General features: G+C 36.9%; 2 protein-coding genes across 11 annotated transcripts in view; both read left to right on the top strand.

The window, feature by feature from the left end:
• Nucleotides 1-13,833, top strand: part of FSD1L (fibronectin type III and SPRY domain containing 1 like) — a 65,626-nt gene extending 51,793 nt beyond the window's left edge. For all 4 annotated transcript variants that reach the window (XM_046023522.1, XM_046023521.1, XM_046023520.1 and 1 more), the window contains 3 exons: nucleotides 249-500; nucleotides 3,519-3,607; nucleotides 8,789-13,833. In XM_046023522.1, the coding sequence (XP_045879478.1) occupies nucleotides 249-500; nucleotides 3,519-3,607; nucleotides 8,789-8,911 (464 nt within the window). In that variant the 3' untranslated portion in view covers nucleotides 8,912-13,833. The remainder of the gene's footprint in view (nucleotides 1-248; nucleotides 501-3,518; nucleotides 3,608-8,788) is intronic.
• Nucleotides 13,834-20,315: 6,482 nt separating this feature from the next.
• FKTN (fukutin) overlaps nucleotides 20,316-25,915 on the top strand; it is an 83,586-nt gene continuing 77,986 nt past the window's right edge. For 4 of the 7 annotated variants that reach the window (XR_006820857.1, XM_046023403.1, XM_046023402.1 and 1 more), the window contains exon 1: nucleotides 20,953-21,201. Coding sequence is in view for 3 of the 7 variants with exons in the window: in XM_046023403.1 (XP_045879359.1) it covers nucleotides 21,099-21,201 (103 nt within the window). In the remaining 4 variants the exon portion in view is untranslated. The other 3 variants (XM_046023405.1, XM_046023406.1, XM_046023404.1) reach the window with 3 other exon arrangements.

Raw genomic sequence — 25,915 nt, 5'->3', positions numbered from 1 at the left:
ACATATATGCATATCTTTTGAGGAGATAGTAAGGAAGAGAAGTTCTAAAGCCTTTTATAAATCAGAAAAATTAGTAGTAAATATACAAGTAAAGTTATAGCAGGTACTCTGCATTTACTGTCTTTGTGTTAATATGGTTATTTTTCTGAATCAGATTTTTTGTGCCATTTTGTGGGATGAGAGGTAAAAATCTGTGTGACTCATAAGGAAGAAGTTAGAACCAAATTTACCTTTCTGATCTTTTGCAGGAGACACTGCTATTGAAAGTGGACAACATTATTGGGAGGTCAAGGCCCAGAAGGATTGTAAATCCTACAGTGTGGGAGTAGCATACAAGACTTTGGGGAAATTTGACCAATTAGGAAAGACAAACAGTAGTTGGTGTATCCATGTCAACAACTGGTTACAGAACACATTTGCAGCAAAGCATAACAATAAAGTCAAAGCCTTGGATGTTACTGTTCCTGAGAAAATAGGTGTATTTTGTGACTTTGATGGGGGTAAGTTTACTGATTTTCTCATAAGTCATTTTGTCATAGTTGCTTATATTCTAGTACTTTTCATTGGCAGTTGTATGGTGGTCAGGGTGTTTTGATCTACTAGGATTTGATCACAAACATAGTTTCAGCCCGAGGATTGACTGGAAGGGATGTGTAATGTTTGCCTGAAGCTTTATAAAAGTACTCATCTATATATATGCTTAATAAGTCTTAAAGAATGAGTTCCTTAATTTAGTCTTAGGCATTAAAATTTTTTCTGTCCATTTTAATTCCTACCTGACCTATTTTATTACCTGTAAAGAATGGTGGAGTCCGATTTTTCAAGTTGGAATGGACCTTAGAAATTGTCCAGTCCACCTGCTATACAGTATAAAATCCTTACAGTTACTTCATCAACTGTATCTCATGTAGTTGTCACTCCTATACTTGAAGAACTTTCTAACGTGAAGCTTATTGTCTTAGAAGACAGTTTATTTCACCATTGGATAGTACTCAGTAGTAGAAGGTTTTTTGCAAATTGACTCTGTTTCCTTATAACTTCTGAGACTACTGTCCTTAAATTTTGTCACCTGAAGAAACACAGAATTATGTTCCCTAATTCACATTTACATGATAATATTTGTTTAAAAACTATTAACATTACTTCTTTTGGTCTTTTTCCAGACTGTACATTCTTTCTACAGTCAGCCATTTTTCTTACAGCTTAATATTTCCAAATCTTTATAAGCTGCTATGGTTATATACTGTGTCAACATATTTCTTAAAGATTGATTCTTAAAGTAGGTCATGCAACTTCTGACCATCATAGGACATGCGATTTGGCAATACAATTTCTAGTAATATGACTTAATGACTAGCTTTTTGAACTAGGTATTTGATAAGTATCTTTTCTACTGTCATCTATCTATATCTATATCTATCTATCTATCTGTCTACATATATATATATATATTTTTTTTTTTTTTGAGAGATAATAAAGAGCATGAGCAGAGCAGAAGAGGAGGAAGAGAGAGACTCTTAAGCAGGCTCCATGTTCCAAATGGAACCCGACACAGGGCTCAATCTCATGACCCTGAGATCATGACCTGAGCTGAATTCAAGAGTCAGACGCTTAACTGGCTGAGCCTCCCTGGCACTCCTGTAAAAAATTTGAAGATGAAAGTGTCAAACTAGGAGCGAAAGTAATTCCCTAAATACTTTTCTCCAAGTTGACACTTTAAGCTAATAAAATGCAATTTTACTGTTTTAAGTAACATCATGTCCAAATAATTTGCTGAGCCTTCTACCTAGTTACTCAAAAGAGAAAAGTTAACTTTGGCTTGATTTAATTTTGGTGATGACATGTTAGTTTTGCAGCATTCTTTTTATAATTTCCCTGGGGATACATGTTATTATTGACACATTTTTTTTTTCTTTTCCAACTCTCAAAATAGCTTTTGCTTATCTTCTTCTGTCTCTTTTCTCATACTTTGTGGTTCCTCAGAGATACTAGTGAGAAGTGTAATTGCTAGCCTAGAGCATAGGGTACAGGAAGGAGTTGTAATGTAGGATGGAATCTGATTCTGAGAGCCTTGAATAATAAAAGGCTTGTCTTTATGTAGTCGAGGGAAGGGGGGTTTTGTGCATTTTAGAAAACTATAGTCATATGATGATAACCTAATTTTAGAAATATTGGAGAGTAAGTCGTTAAATATGGAAGAGATTTCAAACATAGGGTAAGACTTTTCAGGAGTCATTCTTTAAGCAGTGCAGGCAGGACCATGTTTGTCTTCTTAGGTATTACATCCTATTGCCTGGCAAGTGCATTTACATGGTAAGCCATTAATAAATGTTTTGTCGCGTGATTAGTAGTAACAAGGGCCTGAGTAGTGGGGAATCAGGAGCAATGGATTGATGGTTCTGACAAGTAGAATTCATAGGACTCAGTAGCTAAATATGAATTGGAGGGCGAACAAAGAAGAGTTGAAGATGACTGAGATTCCAGCCAGTGTGGTCAAGGGGATGGTATGTCGTCTTCAGCATAGGGAACATAGTCCTGGGGAATGAGATGCTAGCAGGACAACCATGTGGCATGGCTGGCTAATACTTAGAAATTGAATGTTAGAAGTCAGAAGAGAAGTACAGCTAAAGTTAAGTGTTAGACACAGCATCACAGAGTGGCTCCTGAAGAACGATAAAATGTTACTGCTCTGCTTTTTACTAACTTTGTGACCATACATAGGTTGCTTAATGTTTTGAGGTACTGTATGTAAAGAACCCAGTGCTTTAATGGTAGACATAAATATTAGTTTCTCTTCTCTTTTTGGTGGCCGCTGAGTCATTAAGGAAATATTGTAGAGAGAAAACAAAACCTGGACACGCATCTACATTCAGAATAGGAGAAAAGGAGACAGAAGATATCCTCAGGGTTAGAGATATCATGGGACAAGAATTTCAAGAAGCAGTAACAGATATAAGGAGGCCATCAGGTTGGACAGCTAGGTGGTCAGAAAGTTATTTTTGTTGCATGGTCATGTTGAAAGACAGACTGTGAGGGTATTTTAAAAATTAACAAAGCAGAAGCAGTGATAATCATGATTTCAGAGACTGAAATGAGTATGGCTTCAAATGTTTGGAAGACAGAGTTTAATAGAATAAGCCTTAAATTATAATAGAATTTGGGTATAGAGGCTGGTTAGAGTAAAAATGAGGAAGAAATAGCCTGGTTTTTACTGAGTTAAAGAAACCATTTGTTAAATAATGATAAAACAAATAGTTCATGGTTGAATAAGTAGAATAGCGCTAGATTGTAGAAGCATTATGGAGATCCTGAAAATCAGAAAAGAAAACTAGATTTGGGCTTTCTCTTAAGCATGTATACTACTGATTTTCAAGTGAGAATTTCTGAGTCTAGTTGTTATAGTTCGTAATTTTAAAAAAGTGCCCAAATACATATTATTACTTGCACTCATGATGATATGTCAGATTTAATTAAATGTTTTATATAATAAATTAGGTGTGTTTTTTTTTCCCTTTTAGGTCAACTTTCTTTCTATGATGCAAGCTCAAAACAGTTGTTGTATTCCTTTAAGACGAAATTTACTCAGCCAGTACTACCTGGCTTCATGGTTAGTACCTAATTTTTATTTTATTTGGTTTGGCAACATTAAGGAGAACAATCTTTGCTAAATATTTGGGGAAGCCAAACATCTTTTTTTTTTTTTTCCCCATATTCTTCCCTCCTTCCCTAATTTACCTTTCCTAAATCTTTGGTTGTATTCTTTTGGCATTTTTATTGAAGTAAATATTATTACATAAAAGTATGTGAATTATAAGAATGCAGTTTGATGACTCTTTATAGGACTGCACACATTTTTGTAACCACTGTCTAGATCAAGAAATGGAACATTACCAGAACCCCATAAGTCTCCTTGTGCCTATTTCTAGTGCCTACTGGTCAGGCAGCAAAGTGGTGTTAGTACCTTGAGTTTTAATACCATAAATTCATTTTGCCTCCTTTTCAACTTCATATATTGAATCCTGCAATATCTTTTTCGTTCAACATTATGTTTGTGAGATTTATCCATGTTCTCTGTGGTGTGGTATTCATTCTTATAGTTTCCCATTGTATTTATATATAGTTTTCCATTATATGACTGTTTCATCATTTATATATCCGTTGGGTTCTTGAATGATTTCCCTTTGGGGGCATTAACAAATAGAATAGCTATGAATATTCTTATTCATGTCTTTTAGTAAATGTATGTATTTCCATCAGAGTATATAACTAAGATTGGAGTTGCTAGATGATATGGTATGTAATCAACTCTCGTAGGGTTTTTCAGAGTTGTTGGTTATACTAATTTATTGCTAGTAGTATATTAGAGTTTGATTCTTCCACATCTTTATCAACATCTGGTAGTATCTTTTTTAAGTTTTAGTCCTTCTAGGGGGTATGATATATTGAATTGTGGTTTTTCATTTGCACTTCCTTGATGACTAGTGCTGTTAAAATCATTTTTTTAATGTTTATTGACTATTTAGGTATACTCTTGTAAAATCGTTGCTCAAGTCTTTTGCCTGTATTTCTATTGAGTCCTCTTCCTATTTCCTATTGACTGATCTGGAGTTCTTTAAATACCCTGAGTCTTTTGCCAGATATATGTATTGTAAATTTCTTTTTCACTCTGGCTTTCTTTTTCCCTGTCTTATTGGTATCTTTTGATGAACAAGAGTTGTTAATTTTAATGTTGCTCAATTTATCAATTTAAAAATTTATGGTTAGCCTTTCTGTGTTCTGTTTAAGAAATCTTTTTTCAGGCTGCCTGGGTGGCTCAGTTGGTTAAGCAAATGCCTTTGTCTTGGGTGGAGTCCTGCACCCGGCTCCCAGCTCAGCGGGGAGTCCAGTTCTCCCTCGGCCCCTCCCTCTTCTCCTGCTCACACTCTCGGGTGTGTGTGTGCTCTCCCTCAAAAAAAAAAAAAAAAAAAGCTTTTTTCACCCATAAAGTTAGGAAAATATTCTTGTTTTCTTCTAAAAGCTTTTCCTTATACTTTTTTTTTTTTTGATGATGGAAATGTTTCTTTTTTTTCCTTTTATTTTGTACCTTTAGATGTAGACTGCATTTGCAATGCAAGCACAATGTAGAATTGCTATGTTTGGTATGAAGTTGGGGTCAACTTATGTGTAAGGAATTCTTAAATTCCTTGTGGGTATCTGCTTGTTCCAGGACCATTTACTGAGACGACGAATCTCCCTTTTCTGCTGCAGTGCAGTGTCATCTTCGTAAAATACTAGATGACAGTCCACATGTGGTCGGCAGACACACATATATTCAGGACCACTCAATTTCAGGTTGATTTGTGCAAGGAAAAGTCATGGTTCTCCATACAAAATGAAACTTAGTTTGAATTTATTTTTTTATTAAGCAGATGTTTCTGCTTCTTCCAACTCCTTTATCCTCCCTGTAAGTTTGGGTTACTGTGGGGAGTTGTGCAGTATAGTTGAGAGCCTCATTATTCTGGCTAGACCTTTCCTTAATTTGGGGGGCTACTTCTAGAATGGTTTATTTCCATTGTAGAGTTGGTGGAATGTTTTATATGTGTCTTCTTCCATCATTACCCTGACTGTAGCTTCTCAACTATGAGAAGAAAGTATTCAGAGTATATGTGGGTTTAAATACAATACTTTTAAATCTCACAGTTCATATTGATAATTCACTTTGGATACCTTGAAATCTTAAATTTATACTTGTTTTTTTCTTAAAAGGTAAAAGTGATCAGTGAATAAAGTTATTCATAGAAAAATAATTAAGGATTTAGAGAAAGGTTTTATTATTAGTACTTTGCCACAAACCTCTGCTGTATTATGTGTTTTGGACTATTTTTCCAAGTAGGCCAATCAGGAACAAATTTTTTTTACCACATGAAGCTCAAAGTAATTTTTTCCCCTACATCTAAAAGGGTCGATTTCATGTTTGAGTCTTTCTCAAATAGGCATATATTGTTCAAACTGGTAGGAATAATTTTTTTCCTTCATTGAAGACTTTATTAACTAGGTAACTGTTTAATTTTTTATATGCAAGATTAATTCTATTTTTAAAAGTAAGCTTATTGAGGATAATCTACAGGAGTATGCAGTTCTTTGGGATTTGACAAATGCATACAGTTGTGTAACACCACAGTAATCAAGACATTGAACATTTCTATCACCCTAGAAAAATCATCTTCCTTTGTATTGGACCTCTCAGATCATAACCAGCTCTGGCAATCACTAACCAGGTTTTAGTCTCCATAGTTTTGCCTTGTCCGGAATATTACAGAAAAGGGATTGTATGGTATGTAGACTTTTGATTCTGTAGCATAACGCATTTGAAATTCACCAGTGTTGTGTTTATCAGTAGTCCCTTCTTTTTATTGCTGATGAGGGTCTGTTTTATTACTGACTGCGTATGTACCAAATCTTATTCATCTACTCACCAGTTGAAGGACTTTTGGATTCTTTCCAGTTTTTGGCAATTTTTGAATAAAGGCACTGTAAACATTTGCAAATGCGTTTTTTCTAAATATTTGTTTTCATGTCTCTTGGGTATATACCTATGAGTGAGGATATAGATCACTTGAAAGTATGTTTAACTTTAAAAGAAACTACCAAAATGTTTTCCAGATTGCATGACTTTTGCATTCCTCTAGCAATATATGAAAGTTCCCCACATTCTTGCCGTTATTTGATAGTGTCAGAATTTTTGTTGTTCAGCAATATTAATAGGCATGTAATGGTATTTCATTGTGGTTTTAACTTGTATTTTCCTAAGGATAAATGATGTTGAGCATTTTTTCATGTGCACATTTGCCATTTGTGTAATTTCTTTGGTGAAGTATCCATAGTTTTTTTTATTGGGTTACTTGTTTTCTCATTAATAAGTTTTAAGATTTCTTTATGATGGATATGAGTCCCTTATCAAATAACTGTTTTACAAATATTTTCTCCCAGTTTGTGGCTTTTCTCATTTTCTGAGCATTTTGAAGAGAAAATTTTCATTTTAATGAAGTCCTATTTATCCATCTATTTCTTTTATAGGTCATGCTTTGCCTAACTCAAGTTTACAAAGATATTTTCTTTTACATTCTTCCTAAAATTTTATGGTTTTAGGTTTTACATTTAGATCTGTGATCCACTTTGAGTTATTTTTTGTATATGGCACCAGGTATGGTTTGAGATCTATTTTTTTGCATGTGGATTCTGAGTGTTCCAGTGCCACTGAAAAACACTTACTGAAAAAGGCTAACCTTTCTTTATTGATTTGCCCTTGCACCCTTGTGCTAGATGTTTTGAGTAAATAGGTTTGGAAATCACTTAAATAATTTCCAAAGAAGTTATATAGTAGGTTTTATAATCACAGAGCTGCTTTTGTGTTTGGGGAGTTATCAATACTGAACCTACTAGTTTTAAAAATTTGGAATGTTAGATGGAGAGGAGAAGGGAGTTGTGGGAAATTGGAAGGGGAATGAACCATGAGAGACTATGAACCATGAGAGTCTCTCATGAACCATGAGAGACTATGGACTCTGAAAAACAACCTGAGGGTTTGAAGGGGTGGGGGGTGGGAGGTTGGTGAACCAGGTGGAGGGTAATAGAGAGGGCACGTATTGCATGGAGCACTGGGTGTGGTGCAAAAACAATGAGTACTGTTACGCTGAAAATAAATAAATAAATTAAAAAAACTTTGGAATGTTAATCATACAGTTATAAAATTCACAGGTCAATACATTCTTTGGTACAATACTGTAATCACTTAGTAAATACTAAACACTTTAGGACATGATTGAAGGTTGAAATATTTCAAGAGTTTCCAAAATATTTCAAGAGTTTCTAGAAGGCCCCTTGGCTCAAGTTATGTCTGCTACAAACCAGCATTAAGGATAATTTAACTGATCCATTCTTTCTATTTTAATTCTTTTGAGTCTGTTCCAAATCAGCTATTACTCACTTTACTGAATGGTACCTACTCTGTTTACAAGCAGAGCACTTTCATCTTTCATAAACTTACATTTATGGCAATTAATAGACTGACAATATGGTTTATCTGGATATTGCCATTTGCACTTTTCTCAGAAGTCTTTAAAGAATTATGAAAGAGTCCTTACTGTTAACGAGTGAGGGAAGAAAATAATGGATTTCCTCTGTTAACACAGGAGTGTTAGATTCCTATAGTCTCAGGCCACACTTCATTATCACAGTCTAAAGGAAATAGGCTCTTTGTGCACTTCTCTTGGTTGTGAAGGTTAGCAACAGTAATAATAGCCAGTGCCTTTTGCCTGTTAACCCTAAAAATTTCATCTGAAAATTTCTGCAGCCCTTAGTTCCTTCTATTGTGTGCAGTTCCAGTGGGTTCTGCTACTGCAAAGACTTCCTCTGGCCTCGGTGGTTTTTTTTTTTTTTTTTTAATTTTAAGATTTTATTTATTTATTTGACAGAGAGATCACAAGTAGGCAAAGAGAGAGGGGGAAGCATATTCTTGGTCAAGCAGAGAGCCCGATGCTGGGATTTAATCCCAGGACCCTGAGATTGTGACCTGAGTAGAAGGAAGAGGTGTAACCCACTGAGCCACCCATGCACCCTGGCCTCAGTGGTTCTAAAAGACTCTTGAGTTAGCCTTTCCACTTCCCCTCAGTTCAAATACGAAGGTTATCAATTTGGAATTTGTCGATGTTCACATATGTGGCATTTTGCCTTTCAAAGGGAACTTTAAGGGTCACCTAAGTTCTAATGATTTGAAAGCTGACTGAAGCTTTGTTTTGTCTTTTCTTAGGTTTGGTGTGGTGGACTTTCTTTGAATACTGGGATGCAGGTTCCAAGTGCTGTGAGAACACTTCAGAAAAGTGAAAATGGAATGACTGGTTCAGCTAGCAGCCTAAACAATGTTACTCAGTAATGCTTACTCAGAATATGTTTACCCCCCTTCTGATTGGGTGGCCTTTTCTGTGCAGTTGCTAATCACAGAAATTTATGAGTGGTGGAAATCAGGTTTGCTACGCTCTGCTTTAAGGCCTGGAATGTGTTACCATTAAGCATCTAATGCAAAGTACTCACAGGAGCCTACTGTGCAGTATCTTCAAGCAAGCAGACACCAAGCAAGAAACTGATGCTTTGAAGAGTAAATGGGAAGAAAGGCAGTGTTTAAATAATTATATAGAAACTCATTTTTGTGTTTCTTGGATTACTTTGGCTCTTCTAATACGTTTAGTTACGTATGGTAGCCCTAGGACCTGAGAGGAAAGCATTTAAAGTTTGTCCTCTTTCCTCTACACTTTTTCTTTATCTCATCACTACCTATTACTACGTTCTTACACCGAACCTTTAACAAAAATACAGTCTTATAAGGTTTACTAAAAATTGAAATAATTGGTTGGGGATACTAGAAAGGTTTTCTTACAATGGTTTGTTTTTCTCCTTTTGTAAGTAAGTTGAGTTTTGCTAAATTATCCTCTTTTGTTTACTGACTAGATTGTATATCATTTTCTCTTTTCCAAATACCGTGATATTTCTCTTATGGTTAAAACTCAAAATAGAGCGGATAGGAAGAGTTTCCAGACATAGTAGCTTAAAATCACTGATACTTCAGTTTTTTACCTGCTGCACTAACAGTGGCAAAGGGGGATATGCTTTATATGTTGCCTTGTTTAGTTAGACTTCTTTTCATTCCATCATTTTGGATGATGGATAAGATTTTTAAAAGCTTTCTATTTTCTGATTTTTTTGTCTAGTTCAATACTACCTTTAATAGTTATCTTGGTAAAATTCCCACTTGAATTTGGTAATAATTGATAATTATACTGATTTTTAATATTTCAAGTAGGAATGAAATTTTGTTAAAGTTACATATGAGGTCAAAAAACCTACACCATTTAAGTTTTATCTCAGAAGGATAGGTTATAAAGTGAGGTGCCTGAAACTATACCGAAGTCATTTATGTCTCCTTTTTAATAAGATTTGGAATGGTTTAAGCAAGTGTTTTGAAAAATTCCTATGTATCTCTGACTTATTTGCCACATAAATTTTTCAAGCGTAACTATTCAGAGGTTATTTTTCTTTTAATCCTTTTGCAGCATTCATTTATTTTCCAAAGGGGTATAATTCTTCCAAAAATCATCATAGAAGAATCTTTCCCAAACTTAGGGAAAGTGTCTTAAACAATGAGTAAAACCCATGCATGGTTATTGGGCAGAACATACCTAATTTTTAAAAAATTGGTTAAAATTTTTAGTATAAGTTCTTTGAGCCAAACTGAAAGTTGTGATTACAGTATTTAAGGAACCCTTGAGCATTCTCATTCTAAGTGTATCATGTTAAGACAGCCTTCTCCCAAAAAGTGACTGTTGCTGCTTATAGCTGAGTTACCTTTTACAGAAAGGCCTGTGGAAAAGGGATAGCTCATTTTCTCTTAAAGTTTACTGCTTACTGATAGAATGTTTTGTTCATTGGTAAAACAAACCTGCACGAGAAATTTTATTTGAACTTTATATTCTTTTTTCAGAAGACGTTTATATCTGTCCACCATTGTCTCATGACATATTGGTAGTTTTAAAGAGAGTTTTAAAGGTAGTTTTATAACGCAGTTGAGAGAATGAAATATGTCAATAGATACCCTTTTGATTCTCCAAACAAGTAGAATTTTAGTTTTTGTTCCTCCTAGAGATTTTGAAAAAAATTTTTGGGTGTTTTTTTCCCTACAGTGGGATTATTCAAGGACTTAAGGAAACAGGAAGTTATAATTCTCTTTCATAGAGTCAAATCTGAAAGCAGTAATTTAGTGGTAGAGCTGCTTTAATGTGAACAGTGTTACACAGGTATATTTTAGCAAAAATAACACAGAAAAAGCCAGAAGTTCTTGTATAAAATTTTTTACTGTTATGTCTTATGTAATTGTCTTCTCTTTAATTCAGTGCCTTCTTCCTCTAAGTGTGCTCTTGTTCCGTGCCCCATGCAGTGTCAACTGATGTTTGAGCCAGAGACCGTTATGTTATTATACTGGTGAGGGCCTTCTGTTGCAGGGATGTGGAGAAGAGGAGGTAATAATCAGGGGCTGGAGGAGTGCATATGAGTCTTTAATGTGCTCATGCCATCATTTGAAACCCTTCATATAAACTTTTCTAATACTCATTTGGAAATTCATTTGAAGTAGTAACAATTATTACTTCAAAATAAGAATCTGAGGTATTCCTCTTACTGTGCTTCTTAAAGGTCTCTAGATAGAAAGAACAAAATGTGGAGGGTTTTAAGTTTGTATGTGTTAAGTTAAACTGGAAGAGTTTGCCACCCTCATTTTCAAACTAGAAAATAATCAACAATAGTGCCTATTTAAATAGTCTCACATTAAGGTAACTATTAACTTGAGGATAATATATAACATTCTCATTGTTATTTGAATTAAAAAATATTGAGCCTTTTTGCTCAATTTAATGCATTATGGGAAGAGAGTATACCCTTTCAGACATTCTTTGTTAGTTTACTTATTACTATTTGTTTTGGCCAGTCAAACATGATTGCTTTCTGTAAAAGAAATGCATGAGAGGTTGACAGTAATGGATGTATCACAGGTATAAAAAAATTGTCGTATAAAAACATGCATTTAGTATTGCATATCTCTTTTAGCAGTTGAATCCCAAATCAGTCTTAGTAAACTGAATAAAGAAATGAAGGAATTGCCTTAAGCACTTTAGAAAAGATTTTTTTCAGAATTCATTTTGACTATTCGGGCTTACCATGTCACATATGTCTTTAACTTTTGGTAAATATGTATATATCAAACATTTGATAACTGAGAGCACAGAGAAATTTAATATACAATGATTCTTTGAAGGTTTCGGGTGTAGGTAAACAAAATGAAGTATTAGAGGTGTGCCTGTCTGTACATGGGTTTTATTGATGGCATCTGGTAATGTCGACAAGCCGTTAACTGCCACTATACAGCTAGACTTGGCCTACTTTGTTCTGCAAACAGTAATTTTTTCCCTGTATTATCTTTTAAAGAAACATATGACATGGTTTTATTTGCTCATTTATTAAAGTATGAACAGTATCATGTATAATTGGAATTTTTTGTGACTGATCCTTGGTGGTACAAATAAAGTAATTTGTAATGAGAGAGTTTAATAAGGCTAACATACTCCATTTCGTGACTACCTATACTTCTAAAATTAGAGTTATTTATTTTTGTTTCTTTTGAAAACATGGAATAAAATTGGAAAAGGATATACACGGAAAATGGTTATTTCAAAGAGTATTCTGCAAGAGGACACTGTAGACTTCTTACTATAAAATATTGTGGTTCCAAGCTAAAAATACTAAGGACCGTATTTTCAAGTTACCATAATTCTTTTTATTTTAAAAATCTTTTATCATAATTCTTTTTTTTAAAACCCGTGTTTATTAGATCAGTGTCCATTCATCAGCTAATTCATACAACAGATATTTAAGTGTCTGTGATATGGCATCGAGGCTTTGTATTTAGATTTCCATAATTAATGAAGTTTGATTTACTGTGCATATAGTTTTGCTACTTTTGAGGACTGTGACAGAGTTTGTATCTTAAAAACAATGTTTTGTTAATAAGTCAGAAATTCTAAAAAGTAAATTTGTATGGTTTATAAAAAATTCAAATTAACTGCTTATAATATGGTTCACTTTATATAGTCAAAAAAAATGGGTCTAGAAAACTTTCTTCCTTGATTTTATTTTAAACTGGATATATTCTTTTACGGAAATGTGTAGTCAGCATAAATTTACTCAACACCTGAGTAACCATAAAGTTATTTGCTATTTTTAACCAAAATGTACATTTCATAATGCTGGTACTGGAACGTTATATAATAAGATCATGAATGTTTCCTTTATCTTTACAGAATGATCACCTCACGTTCAGTATAGTTTTAGTTTTGTGTGTATCTTACAGTATTCATATTATACAAATATTTGTGACCTGATATGCTTTGTTACCTGGAATATTTGATTAATGTAAATACATAAGGCTTTTTGAGTAATTTAGAGTTTAAATGGATTGCATTTGGTATATGTTGTTTTTACTGAAAAGACATTGTTGGACTTGCCATATAAAGGTTAGTACTGGCTTAGAAATAAATAATTGAGATTTCCAGGGTACTTTTCTCCTCAGACTACCCAGTTACTAAATTAAAACAGTATTTGTTATTTCTAAGTCAATATAAGGTACTGACTTTTGATTTATAATCATTTGAGCTATGTTAGTTTAACCTGATATATTTTCTTAATGATACCCATTCACTGTAAGTTGGTCCTTGGGAATGGGCATGTGGAGGATTTCACAGTAAGTAGGACAGGATGTGGGTGAATGTGTTTGCATTGGCTTGGAGCTTCATAAGTTTGGACCAGTTTTAAAATAAGTCAAATTGTGAGTGGTTAAAAGATCTTTTTATTAGTATTGGAAATTTTTGGAGAGCCTAAGGGCTGTAAGAAGGCATATATATATATTTTCTTAACATTTTCAGTATCTCCTAAGGTACCACAGCACGGAGTCTTAATCTGCCATTTAAGGGAGACTCTTCAAATCAAATTTATAACTAATTCATGCTTTAAGATATAAAGTTTTGGGGCAATTTACATTGAAAACCACTAGTGTTTAAGATTCTGGATATAATTTAAAAAGTATTTTGGTTTCATTTCTTTTGAAGTAATTAAAATGAATACCTTAGCTCTACCGTATACTAACTAGATAGATCTGTGATGTCTGCATAAATCGTTTCTCATCTTTGGGCCTCCACTGCCTTAAATAAAATAATTGTAACTTGTTAGCTTATCTCACATTTATGAGGATTTGTGAGAAATAAAATGAAATGGAGTATGTGAAATTGCTTCGACACAGTAAAATGCTATGTAAATGTAAGGTATTATTTTCAGTTAATAATGGATTTCTGTGTTGGGATACTTCCAGATGTTCTTTGTTTTCGTAAAGCATGTGCTTGAAGTGGTATCACCAGGACCTCAAAAAACAAAAACGAAAACCTACCTGAACAAAATGCCCTTTAACAGTCTTTAGTTTGTGCATGACCTGTGGCCTTTTTGTATTTTCTCATCAAGTTTATTACCCTGTATCAAGACTTTGTACAATTGTAAATGTTTCTCACAGCATTAGGGTTTCAGTGTAGAATGGTAGCATATATAAATGATTTAAGCTATGTTTTAATTCAGGGATTTGCACTTTCCGTTTATGACCGCTTGGTGCCACATGCAGAGTAAATTTAGCCCAAATAATTATTTCCAAACAACCAAATATTCAGCAGTTTGTTGTCATGAGATAAATGATATTAGGTATATGTGCCCACTTAACATTTTACAACTTTCGTTGCATTAAAAAAATATGATGAAGCATTTCAAAACTTCACTAATGTGGATTTCACTTAGTATCTCCCCTAACATTTGTTTGCTTTAAATTGGATTAAATGGTCTACAGGTTATCTTGATCTATAGATTATTTGGTATGTCTGTTATCTGGACATGGTTTTGCTATGCAGTTCTGATGATAATTCTAATTCCTCAGGATTAACCTATAAGTTACAGATGAACAACATTAATGAACTACTTAAAAGGTACTCAGTTCTGCAAAGTAGTGTTTTAATAAGCATATTGCCTCATTATCCTTGGAAACAAGACAAAGCCTTTTAAACTTTAACCTAGAAACTTTTAAACTTTTAAAATAGAGTATTCAAAGTGGAATAACTTGTATGTTGAAATGATTGTATGTCCTGTATAGAATGACCAAGTTAAGTTCTTACGAAAGCACCTGGAATATCTCATCTAAAAATTAAACTTTTTTCTGCTTTCTTTTGCTTCAGTGCTTGCATTTTTATCATTTTCATTAAATATATACAACGTGCTGTTGGGGATGAGAAGATAAAAAGCCCCCAAAGCTTATATTTTTAGAGCAGTGCTGTCCAACAGAATTTTACGCAGTGATGGGAAGTTCTATACTCATGCTGTCCAACACGGTAACACTAGGCCCAGGCAGCTCTTGTGCACTGTAAATATAACTAGTTCAATTAAGAAACTATTTTTTTAAAAAGATTTTATTTATTTATTTGACAGAGATCAAAAGTAGGCAGAGAGGCAGGCTCCCTGCTGAGCAGAGAGCCTGATGTGGGGCTCGATTCCAGGACCCTGGGATCATGACCTGAGCCGAAGGCAGAGGCTTTAACCAACTGAGCCACCCAGGCACCCCAAGAAACTAATTTTTTGATTGTAATTAATTTTACTATAAAAAGCCATCTTACTAATAGCTACTTTTTTATACAATGCAGCTATAAATGGAAGATGAAAAATACTATAACTATAATATAAATTAAGAACTTCGTTTTATCTTTGGAGCTTATCCCATCCTGGGTTACATTTTGGCAGATTGTAGCTAAAAGAGTTAGAACAAGGACCTAAGCCTTTTTTTTTTCTTAAAGATTTTATTTATTTTATTTACTTATTTGACACAGAGAGATCACAAGTAGGCAGAGAGAGGAGGGGAAGCAGGCTCCCTGCCAAGCAGAGAGCCCGATGCAGGGCTCGATCCCAGAACCCTGAGATCATGATCTGAGCCGAAAGCAGAGGCCCAACCCACTGAGCGACCCAGGAGCCCCGAACCTAACTTGAAATCTGTTTAGGAAAGAAAACCAGTCAATGACTATATGAGACTGGAACTCCTATAGCTATGACCATTTTCACCAAAGGAAGAATGAAGGGAAGAGACTGGATAGTGTTGAGCTATAGGGAGGAGAGCATAACAAAAATACTGAGAAACCAGTACCGTCATATAGAAGATGGAGTGGAGAACAGTTTAGCAATATTAAATACACATACCTTTGAAAAGTTAATTCCATTTCTAGGTATTTCTCTTATATACTCACAAATAAGTCAGTACTCATTGCAGCATTATAAGAGCAATATGCAAGCAACCTGATTGTTAATTTAAGAAAAGAATGGGCTACCAGAATTCCAAAAGCTCTCCTTTTGTAAATTGCTGCATTAACAAGCTACCATTGTTACATACTTGTCTAGATACTTTCTGCATGCCCCTTCCCCAATAAATGTTATGAATATGTAGACTATTATGGGGGAGTTGGTTTCCTCAGTTAGAGTCCTTTCCATGAATACCAGTCCTGTCTGGGCATCTGGGTGGCTCAGTCAGTTAAGCATCTGCCTTTGGCTCAGGTCATGATCCAGGGGACCTGGGATCGAGCCCCATGTCCGGCTCCTTGCCCTATGGGAGCCTACTTCTCCCTCTCCCTCTACCTGCTTGCTGCTCCCCCTGCTTGTGCTCTGTCAAATAAATACAATCTTTAAAAAAAAACAGTGTGCCTGTCTGAATCTCTGTGGGATGAAGGCTCAGGAATTTGAACACTACTTAGTCTCAAGTGTTTCCCTTACTAAACCCTATTTTACATTTATACTGATGGTACTAGTAGTATGTTTCTGCCTCTTTTGCACAAGGTCACCAGAATGATTAGAATGTGATGCTTCCAACAAACACTACACACCTCTTACAGAATATGCTGCTAATGGAAAGCTATTCATGATAGGAAATGGAAAAGGCAAGTCTAACAGTATATATAGTATGACACCATGGCGGTGTGTGTGTGTACTTATTGGGCAAGTGGGGCCCTGCCCCGATCCTCACACTGGCTGTGCTTCTCTTCACGGAATGAAAAATTGAAGGAACCAAGGGATTGCTCTCCCCTGGAAGTTTGTATTCCTCTACGCACTATGCACCAGATAGCCAGAGCCCCAGAATTCCCTGCCTGACTAGCCCAAAGCTTGATCCCAGAACAGATCAGGCCTCTCTCAAATCCTGAGAACAGACTGTGCTACAGGTGTATATACCCTTACACTTGAGAAGTGGCAGTTCATGAATACTGTGGATGGAACTTGGAAATGCAGACAGGTGTCCACATGCACGCATACCAGGACTCTCGTGGTAAGCTGAAACTAGTAAAAGCAGGCAAACTCATGGCCTTGTGGGAAGAACAAGCAGACCTAGCTCTCGTGCTGCACTTTATGTAGTATATAGGAATTCCAAATTAGATCCTAGATTTCTGTTCCTTGGGAAGGAATATTTGCCAAGGTAGAAAGATAATATTTGATAGTTCTTTACCTGGACACTTAAAAGATGTTGGAATTAGATTCCATTTGTACTCTTGCCTCAGGACCCACAATATTTGGGTGGGCCGGGATGTGTTTGTAATCCTACATCTGAGTAATTTTTAGAAGATGGATCTTTGGGGTGCCTGGGAGACTCAGTTGTGCCCAACTCTTGATTTTGGCTCCAGGCATGATCTCAGGGTCAGTGGGGGAGTCAGATTCTCTCCCTCTTCCTCTGCCCCTCCCTTTGCTCACACACTCGCTCTCTCTCAAATAATTTTTTAAAAGACTTTTCTTTGCCTATAATAGAGGCTTGTCCACTTGGATTGGCCGATCAAGTTAAAGCATACTACAGCTGGAGGCTTACAGCTCAGCTCCCTTCGGGTATGCTGGAGAAGTACTGCTTCTCAACACCAGTTGAGTTACACGTTTACCTCCCGTTAGCTGTTCCCAAACATGTTTATGCTAGTGGCAGTCATTGTTGTAATGATATAATTTATTACATAAACTAATGAAATATGAGTATGAAGAATTAGAGTTGAGGGAAATGTTAAGGAGCTAAAAAAAAAAGTCGCTGATAAGATAGTTGTGTCCAAGATAATTCTAAATGATAGGGAAGTTTGCAAAAACAAAACTAGGACTCTTTGAGTGATTCCTTCGCTTGTTTCTGTAAGGTCTTGGGCCACGTTAAAAAGGTAGAAATAATAGGTGATGCACTATGTGATTTATATAGGAGAAACAGACGCTCGAATCAGTTGGCTTGTATTTTAAAAGATCTTGACTCAAATCAAAAGATAACCAGTGTAGTCCTCCGCTTTAATTGCCTTTTTTTTTTTTTTAGGTTTACATGGAACGAGATTTGTTATGCATTTGAAAACTTTTCTATGAACCTCATAATTTTTCCTTTTCCTTAATTTTTACTATGACAATTTTCAAATACACAGAGAAGTAGATAGAGGCTATTGTTGATAACACCTCTATGCTCATCACAGATATATCCGTTATTAATACTTTACTAAATATTAATATTTTATTAATATCTTACCATGTTTGTGTCTTTTTTTAAAGTGTAAAAAAATTTCACCTATAAGCATTGCAATATGCATCAGTGATGATTTATTCTTTTGTTCTTTTAAACACAGCCACATTCTGTTAACATTCTGAACAAAATTACAGCACTTCCTTAATATCATCTAATGGCTCAGTCCATATTAAAATTTTGTCTCAAAAAAAATTTTTTTTTTCGAGCAAGCGTGAGCTTGAGCTTGTGGGGGAGGGACAGAGGGAGAGGGCAAATCTCAAACTCCACACTGAGCATTGAGACAGATGAGGGGCTCAATCCCACCACCTTGAGATCATGACTTGAGTCTAAATCAGACACTCAAGCAATTGAGCCACCCAGGCACCCTTCAAAATGTCTCTCTTATGGTTGCTTTCTTTAAATCAGGACCCAGACAAGGGTCTATACACTGCCCTTGGTTATAGGTCTCTTTAAGTTTCTGATTTTGTAGTATTTTCCTCCCTCCCTCCTCTTTAAATTCCATTGATCATTTATCTTGTAGAATATTGCACATTCTGGGGCATTTATCTTGTAGAATATTGCACATTCTGAATTTAGCTGATTGCTTCTCTATACCTGGGTTCAATTTTTAGGCAAGAATCCTTCACAGGTCAGGTGGTGTGTGATTTCTGTTGCATCATCACATCATGAAATTCACGACTGGTTGTCCCAGACTCAGTCATAAGATTAATCAGTGGAGTGAGTTCAGGTGGTGCTAGACTAATCCACCTACAATAAGTTCCCTATGAAGAAGATTACAAAAATGTTTTAAAGTTTCTCACCGACATTTTAGCTTCATTTTAACATCCATTGATGAATGTTGTATCTTGTGTTATTTCATCAGGAGTAGCAACTTGGCAATTGTGCTATCACTCATTTGCTGGCTAGAATTCTCATCAACATGTTGGCTACACTGAAATGCAGTTCATGCAAGAAAGGATAAATGCTTGACGTTTTTCTCTTGATCAAGTTTTAGAATAGTGATTTGATGCCCTGGCAACCTTCAGTCATGACTAGTGTGTTTCATTTTTAACGAATTATTATGAAGTCAAGAATTTTTATGTATCTAGTGTTTCAATCAGTAAGTTATTCATTTTGGTGCTCAAATTTTCTCATCTTAGGTGTGTCAAGTTAGCACTTGTGTCCCAGTGACCCTTTAATCCTTGATAACTTCCTTCCTTTGGGTGTTACGTTTTTTGATTAATCTACCAAGTACTACTTCTAAGTCTATAGAACTAGTTCTAAGTCGTAAGAGGACTTCTACAAAATAAGCTTGTATGTACACAGAAAGTTTCTAGAAGGAAAAACACAACAGGAAATGTTTCATTATATACTGTTTCAAAAAAAACCCCGAAAGTTTAGAAAACTCAAATATACAAAAGGAGCATTTTTAGTCTTTACTATGGACTAATAGTAAGTTTTGTAGAAACAACTTAAAATTACAGTATTTAGTGCTTTACAGTTTTCAATATTCACGTCAAAATGGATACATATCTGATGCTTAACAATCCTTTGGATTACACTGTGGATCAAAAAAGCCAGGGCCGGCACTGTATGCGTGTATATTTCCAGACGTAAATCGGAGTTTAATGGTCCTCTGGAGCTTGGATGTCACGCACCTCAACCTCATGAGCAATATTAAATGCAGCTGCTATTTCTCTCTACATCATCCGTTCCCCGCCCTTCCCCCCATCTGATGGTACCCTAAACAGAATTCAGGGAGTTATTCTGAATCTCTCTGCGTAGCACACGGACTAAAAAACTATTCGTTGTTTATCTGACATTCACGTTTTTCACTGGCATCCCATACTTTATCTCGCAAATTCACACTCTTTACGAAACACACTTCAGGTGGTGCCTCTCCAATTCTTGTTCCCCTTCCTAAAATCTCATGTCACCTCAGTGCGCTACTGCAGTTGTTACGTCAGCAAGCGATGAAAGGACTTTGGAAAGCTAGGAAATCCTCAGGGATCAGTAAACTTCGGACGGTGAAGAAGTGGAGGGGCCTTGGCTTTGTAGGGGTCCCAGTCAGTTAAACGTGATCTTCTCCGACAGCAACCAGAATAACCGCGGCTCTGCACTTGACGGCACCTTTTGCAGCAGTTGTTGTGAATGCCGTAAAGCGGAGTTGCCGCCTCTTATGGGTGAGGTAAGGTGTAGAAGGTTCCTTTTGGTTGCGGGGGATGAGAGGGTACCTTCAGACAGTTATCTCCGGTGGCTCGGGTCCCCTCACCGGGCATCCCCCAGCATTCTGGGCACCTACTTCCCCCGCCCCCCAGGACCGAGGCGGGCCACCGGCTGAATGCGCTCCGGGCGGCGGGGCGGGGGGAGGGGGTGAGGGCGGCACTCGGTGAGTCAGTTCACCACTGGGGCGGTCCTTCCCACGCTCCTGGTTGTGTCAGCAAGTAAAATCCGCATCCTGGGACAAGTTCGGTTTTGGAGAGCGATCGAGACCCTCATAGGACTTTGCTTGGGGTAGTGATGTTTGAGTAGGGTCGTGAGAGCCATCTCAGGATTTGCGAGAGGACAGGCACTGGTGTGGGGGGTTGGGGGGGGTGGAGAGCGCTGCATATTGTAGGACCAATGTGTGCAAGGGTGCAAAATCATGAAAAGAACGACCGGGTTTGGGCAGCACCGCGTGCATATTAAGATAATGGCTGGAGGAATGGGTGTAGAGAAGGGAAGGCTAGGAATGCGCCGGCAGCTGACGTTGGGTCTCAACCGGGAAGGACCTTGATGCTCTATTGAGTGTTCGGTTCTACGGGCAGTGGAGAACTATAACAGTTTTATAGAGAGGAGTAATTTAATTAACCATCTCTCATTCTGATGCTTTCCCCGTGGGTTCAACTTTTAGTTCATTTGGAGGACTATTTACTGAAGCAACCTCTTTTGTGCTTCATAACAGATGGACGCTGCTAGCCATGCTAAAGTTTTATACGGCTTTGATGTCTGCCTTCTGTTTGCACTGTCAGTTGGGGGATGTCGGGAAAGACTGGATATGCGTAGAGGTGGTTTTTAGAAGCTTTTGTATAGGAGTGAGGAGAACTGAGTTCAGAATTCATCACCATCAATTTCTCAGGTAACATGAGGCAAGTCGCTTTTCTCCGGGCCTTGGTTTTCTCAGATGTGAAAAGAGGACCTACATGATACCAGATTCTTTCTACTTTTGAAGATAGCAGATTTCCAAAGAATAAAGATCAGCCTATGAACAGATGAACAGCCTATGAACATGGCTCAAAATGAGTGACGGAGCATTGCATTAAGAATTGGGAAAAGAGAGACACCTGGGTGGCTCAGTCGGTTAAGGCGCTGCCTTCGTCTCAGGTCATGATCCCAGGATTCTGGGATCGAGTCCTGCATGGGGCTCCTTACTCGGCAGGGAGCCTACTTCTCTCTTGTCTCTGCCTGCCACTCTGAACTGGGAGAGAGGGGTCCCTGGATGGCTCATTCAGTTGGGCCGTTGCCTTTGGCTCTCTGGGATCGAACCCTGCATCAGGCTCCTTGCTCAGCGGGGAGCCTGCTTGTCTCTCTGTGCCTCTGCCTGTCACTCTGCCTGCTTGTGCTTTCTCTCTCTGACAAATAAATAGATAAAATCTTTAAAAAAAAAAAAAAGGAGAGATTGGGAAAAGAGGGAAGCCTTGTAAAAAAGATTGGGATACTCTGGGGATGGATAGGGCTTGAGGGTTTGAATCATCAGGAACCATCTCGGTTGAACACCTTCAAGTAAAGAGAAAAGGCAGGAGGAGGCATTCATATTTTACTTATTTATTTTATTTTAGAGGATGGGGGAAGGTCATAGGGGAGGGAAACAGAATCCAAAGCATACTCTGCACTGAGGTGGAGCCAGTGGAGGTGCTCGTGGCTTAACCTCATGAGCTGAGATCATGACTTAACCCCAAACCAAGAGTTGGACATTTAAACTGATTGAGAGACCCAGGAGCCCTGAGGCATTCCTATTTTAGAGTCCGTTTCTGGTGGTAGGTTTCAAGGGCATAGAGGACTTGGGAAGGATGGCACTGGATATTAAAGGAACCCCAAGTGGAAAGAAAGTGCAGTATGTCTGAAAAGGAAGAAAAAGGAGTAAGAGACATGTCAGCAATATACAGGACTTGATTGCTTGGATCTACTTGATATTTAGAACATGGGTTTTGAAAAAGTGAATTTAAGTGTCATTGACAGAAATGAGCATTTTATCAGAAATCCAGCACGTAATAATGTATTGGCAGTATGGTGATTCAGGTTGTAGCTCTCGATATTGCCAATAATTAGCCTCCTGGGCTGTCATTTAATTCTTCTAGAACCTAGTCTCTGTAAGATGATATTGTTGGACAAGGTGGTCTCACTCCTCTAAGACTTGTAAAACTTGAGTCTAAGAATGGAGAGCAACCTTCTCTGAAATAGGGGAGGGAAATGGTTGATGGAGAATAGAATTGTTACTTTTGAACATACTGAATTTGAGGTGTAGGAAATAGAGTTGGAAATACAGGCAGATGGAGTTCATAGACTGGAACTTAAGTAGTAAGTTTTCTCTCAGAGGTTGTCGTTAAAAATCTTGAAATAAATTTGCTTTGAGGGATAGATTCTAGAGTAACTAGAGGATGTTCCCATAGGTGGGAGGCTAAAAAATGTGGAAAGAGCCAAGATGCCTTTCAACAGACAAAGGGACAAAGGAGATGTGGTCCATATACACAGTGGAATATTACGCAGCCATCAGAAAGGATGAATCCCCAACTTTTGCATCAACATGGATGGGACTGGGGGAAATTATGCTGAGTGAAATAAATCAAACAGAAAGTCAGTTATCATTTGGTTTCATTTATTTGTGGAGCATAAGGAATAGCATGGAGGACATTAGAAGAAGGGAAAAATGAAGGAGGAGAAATCGAAGTGGGAGATGAACCATGAAAGACTGCAGACTCCAGGAAACAAACTGAGGATTTTAGAAGGGAGGGGGGTGGGGGATGGGTGAGCCTGGTGATGGGTATTAAGGAGGGCACGGATTGTGTGGAGCACTGGGTGTTATATGCAAACAATAAATCATAGAACACTACATCAAAACCTAATGATGTACTGTTTGGTGACTAACATAATAAAAAGATGGGAGGCTGACTGAAAAAATGAAAAAATGACTGAAGGAGACACACGGCTCTCAGAGCAATGAGCAAGGACTCGTTTTAGAAAAGATTACACGTAGCCTTTGTAGATTGTTTAGGCCAACATTTTATTAAAATAATTTGACAGCTTTGCAGCAAATACTAAGCACCCTTTTCTAGGAACTCTGGCAGAAAATAAATAAATATAATATCCACTGTCTTTCTAATTGTCTACTCAGAAGTAATATCATTTACATATTTATTCAACAAATATTTATGTGTTTCAGGCACTGCTGGGTCCTAAGGAAGTACTGATGAACAAGGCAGATGTGATGCTGTTCCTATTATTCCTGCTTGTAAGGGCCTTAGCTTCTAGGTCAGTGCTTTTCAGAGTTTAACATACATAGAAACCACCTAAGGATCTTGTTAAAATGTAGATTCTTTTTTTTTTTAATTAACACATAATGTATTATTTGCTTTAGGCGTACAGGTCTGTGAATCATCAGTCTTTCCCAATTTATAGCACTCACCATGGCACATACCCTCCCCAATGTCCCGTCACCCAGCCATTCCATCCTTCCCACCCTCCTCCCCTCCAGCAACACTCAGTTTGTTTCCTGAGCTAAGAGTCTCTTATGGTTTGTCTCCCTCCGTGGTCCCTTCTTTTTTCATTTTTTTCCCTCCCTTCCCACAACCCCCCGCCCTGCCTCTCAAATTCCTCATATCAGAGAGATCATATAATTGTCTTTCTCTGATTTATTTCACTTAGCATGATACCCTCTAGTTCCATCCATGTCATTGCAAGAGGCAAGATTTTGTTTTTTTTTTTTGATGGCTGCATAGTATTCGTATATATATAGTATTATGAATATATATATTCATATATATATATATATATGAATACACACACACACACACACACACACACACCCTACATCATCTTTGTCCATTCATCTATTGATGAACATCTAGGTTCTTTCCATAGTTTGGCTTCACTCCCATCCAAGTACTAACCAGGCCTGACCCTGCTTAGCTTCTGAGATCAGACGAGATCCGGCGCGTTCAGGGTGGTATGGCCGTAGACTATAGTTTGGCTTCACTACTACCCTTTCGGATCCTACCTTTGTATCTTTAGGGTAAATACCCAGTAGTGCGATTGCTGGGTCATAGGGTAGCTCTGTTTTCAACTTTTTTAGGAACCTCCATGCTGTTTTCCAGAGTGACTGCACCAGCTTGCATTCCCACCCAACAATGTAGGAGGGTTCCCCTTTCTCCACATCCTTGCCAACACCTGTTGTTTCCTGACTTGTTAATTTTCTGACTGGTGTGAGGTGGTATCTCATTATGGTTTTGATTTGTGTAAAATGTAGATTCTAAATCAGTAAGTTTTTATATATCATTTTAAGTACTTGATACATCTGAGCCCTGGTTTAGATTCTAAATCAGTAAGTTTTTATATATTGTTATAAGTACCTGATACATCTGAGCCCTGTGTTTGATTCTATTAGTTACATAATTTTACTAAGCTCAATATCCACATGTTAACCAACCAATCAAGTACTTGCATTCTTGAGGGGAAGACTCTACTCAGTTAAAAATAACTTGGTTTAACAGCAGTCTGTTACTCAAAAAATGGGAAGGGATTAACGTAATTAAAGCTTATAGCATGTAAGCTGTAGTAAATGAGTACTCGTTAATTGACACAGAATGAAAGAAAACTTTTAAAAGTTAAAAAAAATTTTTTTTAATATTTGAAAATCAATTGATGTTCACATAGGATAAACAGAAAAAATACCTTTACTCCACCCAACCCAAAGACAACCACTGTTGTTACTCTGGAGTGTGTGCTAACTAAAGTAGCTCTAAATGACCCTAAGGAATAGCCTATATAAATAATGATTGGGTCAAAAAAAAAAAAAAGAAATCCTTGGTTCCTCAAGTTTCCACTGCCTTTGAAATAACTATAATCTTCTGTTTATATTCTATAGTCCTGTGACAGGGAACTGCTAGCAGCTTGCCCCGTGTCTAGTACATCAGGTTCAGCAATATCTGTGAAGTTAATAGAAGAATGAAGGAACGAGGTAGCACAGCAAACCGACCTCTGTCATAAACTCTGGCTATCACTCTTCACCTGCACCTGCTTGAATTCATCACTCATCTCATTCTTTTGTACTCTCCTAGCCACACAGAACTCTTCTCTTCTGTAAAAAGTTGCTTTTAAAATCTGTGTTTGTGCTTAAATTCTATTGTGGAGGAGTTTGAAATGCAGAAGAATACCATGGGATAAAAAAACATGAATGATAGCCTCCTGTCTCAAGGGACTGTAAGATTAAATCTGTACTAAAAATAGTACAGATATACAGCGGTGTGGGAATATAAGAGAGGGGGACTTTAATTGAGAGCAAAGGAAATTATTAGTAGAGCTTTAAGATGACTATTATTAATTATTGCTGACATTACTGTATACTCTGATGTTCTAGGTGCTATTCAGTGCTTTACATGAATTAATGTGTTCAATCCTCAGAAGAGCCTTTTGTGTCAAGTACAGTTTATAGATGCACTCTGAAGATAGGGGCACAAAGACATTAAGTAACCTTCCCAAAGTCCTACAGGTGGCAAGTGTCAGAGC

This window comes from Meles meles, chromosome 11 (assembly GCF_922984935.1).
Source record: "Meles meles chromosome 11, mMelMel3.1 paternal haplotype, whole genome shotgun sequence".
NCBI lineage: Eukaryota > Metazoa > Chordata > Mammalia > Carnivora > Mustelidae > Meles > Meles meles.
Note: the sequence above shows the minus strand (reverse complement) of the source record. Positions and strands in the feature narration are given on the sequence as shown.